At 38.6% G+C, this 15,253-nt stretch overlaps 1 protein-coding gene across 1 annotated transcript in view; it reads right to left on the reverse strand.

Moving 5' to 3' along the window:
* Positions 1-15,253, reverse strand: part of LOC137394128 (sodium channel protein 1 brain-like) — a 76,717-nt gene that overhangs the window by 20,985 nt on the left and 40,479 nt on the right. Inside the window, exons 9-17 of the mRNA XM_068080847.1 lie at positions 13,386-13,527; positions 8,952-9,086; positions 8,763-8,771; positions 7,770-7,790; positions 6,907-7,081; positions 5,398-5,600; positions 3,567-3,774; positions 698-781; positions 261-400 (exon numbers count right to left, since the gene is read on the reverse strand). Of these exons, the coding sequence (XP_067936948.1) occupies positions 261-400; positions 698-781; positions 3,567-3,774; positions 5,398-5,600; positions 6,907-7,081; positions 7,770-7,790; positions 8,763-8,771; positions 8,952-9,086; positions 13,386-13,527 (1,117 nt within the window). The remainder of the gene's footprint in view (positions 1-260; positions 401-697; positions 782-3,566; positions 3,775-5,397; positions 5,601-6,906; positions 7,082-7,769; positions 7,791-8,762; positions 8,772-8,951; positions 9,087-13,385; positions 13,528-15,253) is intronic.

Consider the following 15,253-nt stretch of genomic DNA (forward strand, 5'->3'; position numbering starts at 1 on the left):
ACTGGTGAGGTTTGGTCTTTGGTAACAGTTGGTAGATTTAAATATACTGGTGAGATTTGGTCTCTGGTAACAGTTTGTAGATTTAAATATACTGGTGAGGTTTGGTCTTTGGTAACAGTTGGTAGATTTAAATATACTGGTGAGATTTGGTCTCTGGTAACAGTTTGTAGATTTAAATATACTGGTGAGGTTTGGTCTTTGGTAACAGTTGATAGATTTATATATACGGTTGAGGTTTGGTCTTTGGTAACAGTACACACCACATTAGACTTCTCCATAGCATCAATATGAGAGTCCTTCATGCCTGTATTCTTTGTATACTGCGTGATATTCTTGTTGCCACAAACATCTTGAGGGCAGATGGAACAATTGGGCAAATCATATCCGTACACAGTATATGCTGCGAGTCCGTCATCACCGGTGAGAGGTGGAGGTAGGTAATCAGGGCAGTGCCGACATTGCTCACATTTGTCATAAATTTCTGTGGGATAAAACAAAAATTGTGCCACCCTACGATTGATGCAGTGATACACGGCTATAAAATCAACTACTAACATATCGCTGCAATTCTCAACTATGCACAAAGTCGAACAGAGAAGTGTTGGATTACCTGTAGCCATGATGATGGTGTTGCCAATAATGCAAAGGGTGATGAACAGTTCAAAGAATCCATTAGTGGCCACCTTATAGATCAGGCTCTGAAACTTTAGCCATCTGTGGTAGGTGCTGAAGCCAGACTTGGGGCAGCAGCCACAGTTTCTGTCAATCAACTTCTGGTCATCTGAAAAAGAATAGTAGAGGTTGGCATAAGCCCGAGTGAGTGGAACGACTCACTTATCTGTCTGTCCGACTATAGCTACCGAAATCTTGAATTGAAAAGCTCTAAAAAGTGCTGGATTTGAACTATCGAAGACTGCAACCACAAGTTTCTAAAAACGGATCTAACCACAAGGCTAAGCAGTTGTTTCTTTTCCCGATTGCACACACTAAATGTTGTATTAATCGATACATTGCCTCTAAAGGTTACAATGCCCCTGCTATAAAATATTTTTGTCCAACTCTATGAAATACAATGCTTTTTCATCCAAGCCATACTAGGGCAAACTTGTTTTGTGCCATATGATATCAACAAAAATTTTTCTCAAAATTGAAATTTGGAGATTGTTGTACTGATTATGATGAAATAACAAAAATGTCGATATGCTATTTGCTGAAATACTTCACACGATTCTGGAAAGCCATATACGTTGCTCGCTATCTCAGTTCAGCTTTATTTGTTACGGTAAATTATGACGAAAACGGATTCGCAAACAGATAAGTAATGAAATTTTAGCTCAAAGTTTGAAGTTTAGTAAAATACAGACTAAAACTTTCTTCAAGTAGGTGTTTAGTGAACTAAATTCATTTAAGTTAGATTTACCATTTATGTTACACGTCTGCCTCGAAGGTAAGAACTCCCCTTGGTACATGATGCACGTAGTACATTGCAATGTTACATTTTCTTGCAGATCATAACCACAAAATGCACTAAAGTTATTGTAGGTAGCTATAGTTACTAAGGTTAACATATTGTTTTGTTACTATTTTTAATGATGATAATTTTGATGATTTTCACCAGGAGGTGATTGTATTAGATAATTACTATAGGTTTTTATACCACTCTATACAATATTTGCGCCTTATGATGCCAATACTGAAACGAACTAAAATCATATAATTGTATACCAAATAATTTTTCATTGTAATCGTAGAAAAACAGTCTACATTTAGTCATTACTTGCTGATGATTTCACATTTACATTTAAACACGATTACAGTTTTATTTTTCTTCCTAAATTATTTCAACAAAACACTTCTTTCATGATATGGAATTTAAAAATTAAAGTTGTTAGAAAAAAATTTGAAAACCTTTACAGTTGTATTCTTTTTTCTCTTAATTCATTTGAACTGCACAAAAACACTTTTCTCATGATATGAAGTTTAAAAGTTTGAATGGTCGATGTTGTATATGTTAAATAAAAACAAATTGTCTGTCCAAAGACTTTTTTACCACTCGGCAACGCTGGGCATTCAGTAGTGGTTTTATATAATACATTTCAAAGCTTAGATGATTTATCACTGCATTTGAACTTCATAACAAATAAAAATAATACATTCTATGTATTAAATGTACTAGAATAGAAGTATTTATTCCAACATACGATGGCTCTTACATGTAAACAAATATTGAAACAGATTAACTCTGTATGTCAAGGTTTGGCAGTATTTACGAACCTTGACATACAAACCTTGACACCAAACTACACTTGTCTTAGGATATGAGGCTGACAGAGATGACTTCAAAAATATTTACTAGACGGCGCAATGTGTCTTTTCCAACTGATAGGTCCCTACATGCCGGTGACTGACAGACCCTGTCAAACTGACAGCTGACAGGCTCTGACAAGCTGGCAACTGACCGGCCCTGACAAGCTGGCAACTGGCAGGCACTGACAAGCTGGCGACTGACAAGCCCTGACAAACTGGCAACTGACAGGCTCAGACAAGTTGACAACTTACAGGCCCTGACAAAGTGGCAACTTACAGGTCCTGACAAGCTGGAAATTGCCAGGCCTTGACAAGCTGATAAGCCAGGCTTGATAAGCACAAATTAAATCATCACAAAAGTAAATTATTACACACAATGATTCCAAACAAATACGGCAGCAGTTTCCGACTAGCTCGAGATGTAACAAAACAATATAGCGAGCAAACTTGGACAAACTGAACAAACCGTCATCTGCTAGCAAAGAGCAGGAACTCGTGTAAAGGAAAATCCTTGTGTTTGCAAACAAATGATAGACAAAGCTGGCTAATCACAGATACGTTATCACAGATGGTAGCAACAGCCTATGCCAATGTAAGGACTTTAAGATGCATTTTAAAATAATAGTCTGAGCATCTTAATGAGGCATCTTAATGAGGCATCTATGCATCATACACATAGACATAGATGTACAACTGCAATGACACTACAACAGCACATAGTAATATTACCTCCTGCTTGTAAAATACACAAATGCATTTTCAAATAGCAACATTGTGGAAATCAGTTCAGGATGGCCAACTGGTATTACAGTTTGAGTCTATGTCAATGTCTGGTCTTGTTATTAGCCGTAAGCCACAGTATTGTTAGATGAAAATAACCAGTTTAGTCATCAGCCAATCATTGAACAAGAAAAAATGAACTGTCATCTCCAAATGTGAATACTCACATCATTCCATGGTATTTAGTTGACAACTATCATTTACTTTATGCATTATTCATTGCTTTTATTATTAATAATAACTGCCTCTTTAGTCTATATTTAACTTTTAGTAACAGATGATTGAGAGTCAATCGAGGATTCAGAACTCCTTGACTACTCATTTGACATGCTGAACAAGGAGTTGTTTGCTCTCTGCAACTCTTTGCTCCTACTCATTTTCGCACTAGTTGATTGGCCATGCTAGCAACGTGCAACCTACCGTTGACCCTGGCTGTTAAACAATGACTCTTACATGTTAAAAGAACATGATCCCCTTACCTGGTTTGATTTTGTTGAACCATAGATTCGCATACTTCTGTATAAGATAGCGTTGCTGGTTGGGTTTTATGTCAGGCAAATCATCGTGAAACGCATCTTCATCTTCCTCTTCCTCCTCTTCGACTCTCATCACATGATCATCTGATTTAATGTTGCCATTCAGTGTGTTGTTACTTTGTAGGTCAGCCTGTACTCCGGAGGCAGTCACCTATATATCATGAGCTGACAATTCTGAACAATGCAATGGTAGGTATAGCATGCATTAAAGTTAGAGAAATTTGATGAACAAACCCTGATTGAATTTATAGCTTTGGGTAAAATTACATCTGCATCTATATGTGTTTAAGGTACAGTGACAGGACCTACATCTGTATGTGTTTAAAGTGCAGTGACATGACCTACATCTATATGTGTTTAAAGTACAGTGACAGGACCTACATCTATATGTGTTTAAAGTACAGTGACAGGACCTACATCTATATGTGTTTAAAGTACAGTGACAGGACCTACATCTATATGTGTTTAAAGCGCAGTGACAGGACCTACATCTATATGTGTTTAAAGTACAGTGACAGGACCTACATCTATATGTGTTTAAAGCGCAGTGACAGGACCTACATCTATATGTGTTTAAAGCGCAGTGACAGGACCTACATCTATATGTGTTTAAAGCACAGTGACAGGACCTACATATATATGTGTTTAAAGTACAGTGACAGGACCTACATACATCTATATGTGTTTAAAGTACAGTGACAGGACCTACATCTATATGTGTTTAAAGTACAGTGTCAGGACCTACATCTATATGTGTTTAAAGTACAGTGACAGGACCTACATCTATATGTGTTTAAAGCACAGTGACAGGACCTACATCTATATGTGTTTAAAGTACAGTGACAGGACCTACACCTATTTGTGTTTAAAGCGCAGTGACAGGACCTACATCTATATATGTTTAAAGTACAGTGACAGGACCTACATCTATATGTGTTTAAAGTACAGTGATAGGACCTACATCTATATGTGTTTAAAGTACAGTGACAGGACCTACATCTATATGTGTTTAAAGCGCAGTGACAGGACCTACATCTATATGTGTTTAAAGTACAGTGACAGGACCTACATCTATATATGTGTTTAAAGTACAGTGACAGGACCTACATCGATATGTGTTTAAAGTACAGTGACAGGACCTACATCTATATGTGTTTAAAGCACAGTGACAGGACACTAAAAGAAAACACTGGCACTGTGTTCAGGCTGAGGCATACATTTTCTACCTCAGTGCTTGTTTATGAGAATTTGCTAGAAATGTATAAACAATAATGTGCATTATTCAGGATCTGTACATACAAATAAGTTAGATGGACGGACACAAAAGGCACCGTTATCTATAGTGAAACATTACAGCGTCAGTGGCAATATTCAAGGCCATCACTTGAAGGTTTCAGTAAAATAATCATGAAACGGTTACATATATCATTACATGTATATCATTTAACAAATAATTTTAATATTCAGAATACTAGAGCCTCAAGTTTGAAAAGCATAAACTGAGACTTTGGTATCCAGGAAAACATAAGGAAATCTCAGAAATAATTGCAGATGGTCCATAACAGCAAATATACATCACTCCTTTTTGTCCTTAGTAGCTGATACAGAGGCATAATATAATACATAGTCTTCACCATCATACATTGAGTGAACTCGGGGAGACCTGTAGCTTACTGTAAGTACAACCTATCTCATTGCGAGTACAGCCTACCTCGTTGTAAGTACGACCTACCTCGTTGTAAGTACGACCTACCTCGTTGTAAGTACAACCTACCTCGCTGCCCTGTGTTTTGGTGGGTGATGGTGTAGAGCCTCTCTCTAGCTCACCGATGTCTACCACTTGCATCTTATCTCCTGACTGTTGGTTGGCAGTCAACATCTGCGAGTTCGACTTAACAAAACCTCCTCCCGGTGTCACAGGCCGCAAAGCCTTCTTGTTTGCACTCGTAGTAACCCCTGGGCCTCCATTTGACATGCCTACAAGCATTGAATAATACCATTCACTTATGTGAGCAGACTAAAAATTTCTGCTTGTGGTAATTGGTGGCAAGAGTTTTTAGCTGCTTCAAAGTAAAACATATTCACTAATAGTTTTTAAATACCATATAAAATAGGTTTTTTACTACTTTCCTCTTTTTATCGATCGCTTTAGTATTTGCATTTGCTTTCTTTGGGGACGCGAATAGGGTGGATTAATACATTGTGCTTTCTTTGGGGACGCGAATAGGGTGGATTAATACATTGTGCTTTCTGTGGGGATGCGAATAGGGTGGATTAATACATTGTGCTTTCTTTGGGGACGCGAATAGGGTGGATTAATACATTGTGCTTTCTTTGGGGACGCAAATAGGGTGGATTAATACATGTACATTGTGCTTTCTTTGGGGACGCGAATAGGGTGGATTAATACATTGTGCTTTCTTTGGGGACGCGAATAGGATGGATTAATACATTGTGCTTTCTTTGGGGACGCAAATAGGGTAGATTAATACATGTACATTGTGCTTTCTTTGGGGACGCAAGTATGGTAGATTAATACATTGTGCAAAGCACAACATACTGTTAACATTTCATAGAAAATGAAATACATGTATTGGGCTAAGAACACCGAAATCCTAAGACCTGAATGACTGCCATGTCCTCTCATCCAAGGCAGACATTCTGATAGCAAAATGCGTGAGATGGCTGGGCCATGCGCACAGGATGGGTAATGAATGATTGCCCAGACAATTACTGTATTATATTCACAACTCTATGAAGGAAATAGGAATCAGGGTAGGCCCAGACAATTACTGTATTATATTCACAACTCTATGAAGGAAATAGGAATCAGGGTAGACCCAGACAATTACTGTATTATATTCACAACTCTATGAAGGAAATAGGAATCAGGGTAGACCCAGATTGAGATTTTAAGATGTAGCTAAGCGTAACATTAAGTTGAGGAAATTGAACCTAAACAGATAGCAAAAGAAGGCAGATAACAGAACTGCATGGAAGTAAGCGAAGTCAGCGATGATGTCTAAACCCTAATACAGCCATGTAGCCAGCGAAGTCAGCGATGAAGCCTAAACCCTAATACAGCCATTTAGTCAGCGAAGTCAGTGATGAAGCCTAATACAGCCATGTAGTCAGCGAAGTCAGCGATGTAGTCGCTCGGTTTTCTCAGCTTATTTCATAGATGTTCCAGTTCTGAAACAAAAACTATTTCTCAAATTTTTTGCTCAGACTCCGGAACAGATCAACGGCTGAGGCGTTCAAAACAAAATTTTTAAGTATTCACCATTGACATTGGAATGATTGTTGTTGTTGGTGGGAGATGCATTTGATTCATTTCCGTTAGCTTTAGTGCCACCAGCCTCCGCCTCTTTCTGCTTTTGCAGAAGTTGCTGCTTGAGCTTTTTGGGATCAAACAGAGCCGCCGTATTCTCTTTTCTTTTAGCCTTAGCTTTCTCTTCCTGAAAGCACAGGCAGCATGATGGAGAGAGAGACGACAAATCACTAACTCCACACAGAAAAAGGCTACGACTAATAGGGCACAATAGATACATAGGTAGAGCATTGTATGGCCAGAGTTCATCGGGTATTAAAAATCAAGCGTGAAGACAAGCAGCCAATCAGCGAGAGGTCTGCGTTAGGTATTCGCAGACATTTGGTGAAGAAGGCAAGATTGAGAAAGTGCAATGGTGCTTGAGTATGCGTCAATCAGGCGTACAACATTCAAAGACTAGCGTGAGTATTGCTATAACCGCAACAAATAAAGCGGCTATTGTAAATCAATACAGATCATGCAACAGCGTAAGGCCACAACAATACAACAAAATCATAGGTTAGAAATATTCCATGGAGCTCTTTCAAATGGCTTTACAAAATAACAAATTCATTATTGAACTGGATTATTGAACTGTTTGTCTATTCAACTAGACTCCAATACGAAGGTGTCAGCGGCTATTGACAATGTAAACAGGTGTTTTCGTGAATGTCGTGGATAACTACAACAGGGAAAGCAACGGTATCAGTACAGACATAAACTGGCCGACTGAGGGTCTATGGCATGACACAGCAGGTTATTAACCCTTATCATGTTAATAAAGTAATCTCTCAACAGTTATTTTGTAAAGCCCGTCAAAAGAAACTTTTTATTACCGCTTCTTCTTCAGCAGCAAGCTAAATAAAAAAAGGTAAATGTTAAACATGATACGCTGCCAAACATAGTGTACATACATGGTATATACATAAACCAGAACAACTATATAGAGAAACAATTCTCACTCCTCTAAACTTCCTCTCACATCAACTAGTAGACCTTCAAGATCAACTTACACAGTATTTTAGTAGATTTTATCATAAAGTAATGCTATTTTTCCATCATTTGCGATTATTTTTGATGTTTGAGGTGATCTGACTGCCAGGATGTTTCAAGATTAATAACAACAAAACTGTGATTATGACGCCTATAGTTGCGATAAGACCGACAGAATAGAGTTGTGTAATGCTGCAACTTGAAAGCAATAGCTGGTATCAACTATAGCAATGATAGCAACTATAGCAATGATAGTAACTAGTGATGTCCTGTCGACGCGTATTTTTCTGCTCGGTGCTTTAACCGTGATCAGGTTTTGTAGATTTTAATTTTGAAACATCCTGGCAATCAGATCACCTCAAACATCCGAAACAATCGCAAATGATAAAAAACATACTGATACTTTCTGATAAATCTACTAAAATTTTGTGCAAGTCATAACATGTGTTGAGGGTAAACATGAAGACGTGAATAATTTAAACAACACATCACCCATAGATCAAACCATTTAATCACCCATAGATCACCCATAGATCACCCATAGATCAAACCATTTAATCACCCATAGATCACCCATAGATCAAACAGAGTAGAAGAAAGTTTCTAATCCAACCATCTTTAGCCACAGTATTGTTCAGCATAATAAATATTTTTTCATAAACCAGCTGAAACGCTGTATTTGCAATACAGTGGCAGTAGAGCTGCCACTGTATTGCTGCCACTGTATTGCTGCCACAGCCTGATACACATAGTTTATCAGATGATAGTCAGATGATAGTATGCTAGACATGCGAATGGGTACAATGAATGCATGCACACCAGTCACAACCCTTTACCTGTTTCTCCTGTGTGAGGTAAAAGAGAGGAGAGTTAACAGACATAACTGTAATGAACAGTTAGTTGATAACATACACATGTAGTTCACAAGAACAAGGACACGGAGAAAACGATTACAAGATGAAGGAGAAAGTCGACTTACACACATGGACATTGAGTGGTTAAACAGACATTATGCGATGACTCACCTTGGCCTCAACATCCGCTTCCTGTTCGTAAGCCATGGCTACGACAGCAAGCATGAGATTGATGAGATAGAAGGAACCAAGAAGGACCACCATGAGGAAGAAAAGGATGTTCCATGGTCCGTTGGCGTCGACAATCTACAAGGGAGCCAGCGTATAGCTACTAAAGGTATGATCAACCTACAGCAGCTAGTTTGTATCAGTAACGGCTTTACAATAGAGCTAACAAACATAGAAAGTAAAGGTGTAATAGAGTTAACACATCTTTGCTGCAATTAGTCCGCTCCAAAATGAATCTATATTTATTTTGTTATTATTATCGTCTATATTTATATTGGTGCATCGACAATAATTTCCTTGATGTGCGTGTAGCTATAACAGAGCATGCGGATATCTTTAGCAGACGAGCGAGTGTACATATATTTTTGTAATTTATTATCACATTTTTAATTTTGCATCAACATTATCAACAAACTAGCAAGATTCTTAGGCCTGAATTACATGACTCTGGCTGGCTAGCTGTCTCCTACTATTGCACACTTACCTCATAGGACATCAACAAACCATCACTCACAGGTCATAAGCTGGGAGCATTACTCTCTATAGCTAATAACTTACACATGCATATATTTATAATGTATTCATTCACATATTCGCATGGCTGTGCTTACCGTTTGTATGCGGCTGCTAAAACATGACCTGCCGGTTTTGAAAAATAGACTTAAGCTAGCAACTTCGAATAATTTTCAAACAGGGGGTACATCATATTGCCCTCATACTGCCACCCCATCATACTGCCACTCGATCATACTGCTACCCCATCATACTGCCACCCGATCATACTGCTACCCCATCATACTGCCACTCGATCATACTGCTACCCCATCATACTGCTACCCCATCATACTGCCACTCGATCATACTGCTACCCCATCATACTGCCACTTGATCATACTGCTACCCCATCATACTGCCACTTGATCATACTGCTACCCCATCATACTGCCACTCGATCATACTGCTACCCCATCATACTGCCACCCGATCATACTGCTACCCCATCATACTGCCACTCGATCATACTGCTACCCCATCATACTGCTACCCCATCATACTGCCACTCGATCATACTGCTACCCCATCATACTGCCACTTGATCATCGGCTTGCATAAGCATAAATAAATCGGTCTGATTTATTTTTCCCATAAAGCACTTCACTAGGCTAGATAGAGTTTTGGAAGTCAAAATCATATGAGGGCGCACAGGAAACTCTGGTTTAGTCTCATATGACTGATAGAAATCGATAATAATTATACAGATTTGTTTCAAGTGTGAAATGGAGAGTTAAGACCAAAGTGCGTCGTGTCAGAATTGTCTCTGCCTGATGCCATTGTAAACAAGGAAAAGAAATAAAAATATCTTTGCTAGATCGGAAAACTAGAATAGAAAAAACAAATAGCAGTAGAGCTGATTGATTTTTTTCTCTGTTCTAATAGGCTAGAAAAAATATCGGAATTTCATAGAATGGAGCTAATCAAGTTGCTAATCGATGAAGCATCGCCTGAGCTACCTATATTAACGACCTACGAGTCGCTCAGGTGCAGGCTCCTATTGCGCTTACTCATAAGCAGACGAGAGCATTAGCAATATTCTTGAAATCATAACGTAAGGACACAATTTGGGAGGGCAAGTGGGCAAACTCTACTAACAACAACTTCTTAGGTAACAGCAAGCACAACACGATGGTTTTTCCCTTGGTTTCAATTTTCCTTTTAGTAGCTCCAGAGTTGCGCAGCGTCTTCAAGAACTTTCGGTTAGTTGAAAGAAATAATGATTTTGTTTGATAGCTGTAGAATGTGCCTTCCTGAAACAGCTGATGAAATGTTTGGTTTGTTGTTCTCCATTGTCCAACATCGCTATCATGGTAGCATACGCGTTTGTTGTTCTCCATTGTTCAACATCGCTATCATGGTAGCATACGCGTTTGTTGTTCTCCATTGTCCAACATCGCTATCATGGCAGCATATACGTTTGTTGTTCTCCATTGTCCAACATCGCTATCATGGTAGCATATGCGTTTGTTGTTCTCAATTGTCCAACATCACTATCATGGTAGCATATGCGTCTGTTGTTCTCCATTGTCCAACATCGCTATCATGGCAGCATACGCGTTTGTTGTTCTCCATTGTCCAACATCGCTATCATGGTAGCATATGCGTTTGTTGTTCTTCATTGTCCAACATCGCTATCATGGCAGCATATACGTTTGTTTTTCTCAATTGTCCAACATCGCTATCATGGTAGCATACGCGTTTGTTGTTCTCCATTGTCCAACATCGCTATCATGGTAGCATATGCATTTGTTGTTCTCAATTGTCCAACATCGCTATCATGGTAGCATATGCGTCTGTTGTTCTCCATTGTCCAACATCGCTATCATGGCAGCATACGCGTTTGTTGTTCTCAATTGTCCAACATCGCTATCATGGTAGCATATGCGTTTGTTGTTCTCCATTGTCCAACATCGCTATCATGGCAGCATATACGTTTGTTTTTCTCAATTGTCCAACATCGCTATCTTGGTAGCATATGCGTTTGTTGCTCTCCATTGTCCAACATCGCTATCATGGCAGCATATGCATTTGTTGTTCTCCATTGTCCAACATCGCTATCATGGCAGCATATACGTTTGTTGTTCTCCATTGTCCAACATCGCTATCATGGTAGCATATACGTTTGTTGCTCTCCATTGTCCAACATCGCTATCACGGCAGCATATGCGTTTGTTGTTCTCCATTGTCCAACATCGCTATCATGGCAGCATATGCGTTTGTTGTTCTCCATTGTCCAACATCGCTATCATGGTAGCATATGCGTTTGTTGTTCTCCATTGTCCAACATCGCTATCACGGTAGCATATACGTTTGTTTTTCTCAATTGTCCAACATCGCTATCTTGGTAGCATATGCGTTTGTTGCTCTCCATTGTCCAACATCGCTATCATGGTAGCATATGCATTTGTTATTCTCCATTGTCAAACATCGCTATCATGGTAGCATATACGTTTGTTGTTCTCCATTGTCTAACATCGCTATCATGGTAGCATATGCGTTTGTTGTTCTCCATTGTCTAACATCGCTATCATGGCAGCATATACGTTTGTTGTTCTCCATTGTCCAACATCGCTATCATGGTAGCATATACGTTTGTTGTTCTCCATTGTCCAACATCGCTATCATGGTAGCATATACGTTTGTTGTTTTCCATTGTCCAACATCGCTATCTTGGTAGCATATGCGTTTGTTGTTCTCCATTGTCCAACATCGCTATCATGGTAGCATATGCGTTTGTTGTTCTCCATTGTCCAACATCGCTATCATGGCAGCATATGCGTTTGTTGTTCTCCATTGTCCAACATCGTTATCATGGCAGCATATGCATTTGTTGTTCTCCATTGTCCAACATCGCTATCATGGCAGCATATGCGTTTGTTGTTTTCCATTGTCCAACATCGCTATCATGGTAGCATATGCGTTTGTTGTTCTCCATTGTCCAACATCGCTATCATGGCAGCATACGCGTTTGTTGTTCTCCATTGTCCAACACCGCTGTCATGGCAGCATATACGTTTGTTGTTCTCCATTGTCCAACACCGCTATCATGGCAGCATATACGTTTGTTGTTCTCCATTGTCCAACATCGCTATCATGGCAGCATATGCATGAGATGAATGAAACAGTGAAGTGAGTTTTTGAAGGTTACTTTAGAGATGCGTGAGCTTTACTTACAAACTTCCAAGGAGTTCACAACTTAGGGTCACACGACAACTAAACAGAAGTGGTCAAAATGCATATATCTTAACTATAATATATGAGTCGCGTATGTTTTGTCTGTCCAAATCCACAGTTTTGGAGTTTGGCAAAAAGAATTGCATCATACAAGATTTGAACCAACAGCATTGAGCAGTGCCACCCAGCGCCCCACATCCCTCGCCTCTATAGATTTTAGAATTACGTATTGCGCATATACCTCCTGACATTTTGCGCTTCATCGGCGCGCCTGCCAATCTCTCACAGGACACTAAACCGGCATCGTACTAGTATTTATAATAATGAAGAGATCATGCGACAACTCTTTTCACTAACATGAAATAATCCCATCAAACATGAAGTGTAGATAGACCGATAGTGAGCAGTTTACCGCTAGGCTTCTATGGCAGGAAAAACTAGACAACAGGCCCCAAGTCGTTACATAATGACCACTAAATGCAAATGAGAGAAAGCAATGTCATACTTTTTTGTTAAGAATATGGCAATAAAAGGTAGGCCTTCTTCAAGGCCAATCATAATTGCAATGAAGGATTATGGGAGTTCAGTAATAATGAAGCCTGTCTGAGATTTGTGGCAGATTAGTACAAAGAATACAAATATATTTACCCTATTATAGGTGTCTTCCCAGAAGTCCAAGGTGACGAGTTGGAGGGTATTTAGCATAGCCCACAAAAAATTGTCAAAGTGAGTGTAGCCCCAGTTTGGATTAGGTCCTGCTTGTACACAAGATGAGCCGATCGGACAAGTTCTGGAAGGTTATAAATAACCCAATATTAATAACCAATATTAATAACAAATATTAATAAACAAAACGCAAGGCCAGCTGGTGGCTAGTGATGATCTAGTGATTAAAGTGGCATCAGTAACAAAATGAAGGGCTATTGTCTTAACATTTGGCCGTACTATATTTTGGGAGTTAGCAGCAATGACGGTATAACATACAGTCAAACATGGATAACTCGCCCACGGATAGCTCGAACACATGGTTAATTTGAACGGATTCTTTGGTCAGTTCCCACGTAATGATAAATTGCTGTAGATAACTCGAACTCAACACTGTTAATTCGAACTGCTTTTTCGCAACGGCTACCGAAACGGTAGTTATCGCTTTAGAAAATCACTTTATTTCAAGCCATAGAGGTAAACCTCAACTTTTCGTAATTCATAAGCGTCGTTATTACCACCATCGGCAAAATATTTTTGTCAACGATTTTTCTAAAGGTTTGGTGAAATTTGATTTATACCAAACATCCGCTTAGTGATCGCCCTTCAGAAGCGAGGTAAAGTGAGGTAATCTTTGCGTAAACTTCAAGAAAAATCGGCAAAATTGATTGTGGGTAAAACGCTCAAAAGAAAAAGATGTATTTTCTTTTGAGCATTTCAACAACGATCAAGATTCCATCTCAGATCTTGCACATTTTTATGTTTCTAAGTACTGATTCATGTTTAAAATATACATAAGCATACATGTATGACAGGCAATGAACCACATTCAAACATATGAACATATGCAGAGTGTGCTCGTATAGCTTATATACTTTTTTTTCTTTTTAGGCTCTGCCCATTTTTGCGTAAGAGCAAAAATAGGCAGAGCCTAAAAAGAAGAAAATGTGGCTCTGCATCATTTTGCCAATGTCAATCTGAAAAACGTCCTGGCAATAACATCACCTCAAACAACAAACCAATCTCAAATGATAGAAAAATCTCTATACTTTTCGATAAAAACGTTTTAAACTTTACATTAGAATCATTTAATTTGAAACAAGCCATTTGTGCTTTTGATTTATATTATAGTTTGTATATGTACATGTATCTACTAATAAATAAGTAAATACATGTACATGGACTTGTGACAGTGCTCTGATAACTTGAACGCTCTGATAATTCGAACACTTTCGCTCGGTCCCGTGAAGTTCGAGTTATCCATGTTTGACTGTATTTGCAGAAACTACTAATCATTCTAGAAAGTTCTCAGCTACTAGCCAATCTAGAAAGTTCTCAGTTATTGGCCAATCTAAAAGGCCCTCAGCTAGTAGCAGTGTTTTAGAATGTTCTTAGCCACTAGCCAATCTAGAAAGTTCTCAGTTATTGGCCAATCTAAAAGGACCTCAGCTAGTAGCAGTGTTTTAGAACGGTTCTTAGCCACTAACTTACTAGCCATTGTAAAAATCTTTAGCTGCAAGTCATTCTAGAAAGATCTAAGCAAAAGATTTTTCAAGAATGTTGCTAATCATTTCAAAAAGTTCTTAGCTACTAGTAGTTCACGAAGGTTTTTGGCTACTAGTTGCCTCAAGATTTATTTTGATAGGAGTGAGCCATATAAGATAATTTGTATATAGCCACAAAAATATTACAATACTAGTGCAACAATTGCAGAAGTACGATAATAAAGTAAAAAATAACTGCATTAGTGCACTTAACTAGTGCACTTAACTACTGCACTAACTACTGCACTAACTCTAATCATAGCCTTG

The sequence above is a fragment of the Watersipora subatra genome, chromosome 4 (genome assembly GCF_963576615.1).
Source record: "Watersipora subatra chromosome 4, tzWatSuba1.1, whole genome shotgun sequence".
In the NCBI taxonomy this organism is placed as follows: domain Eukaryota; kingdom Metazoa; phylum Bryozoa; class Gymnolaemata; order Cheilostomatida; family Watersiporidae; genus Watersipora; species Watersipora subatra.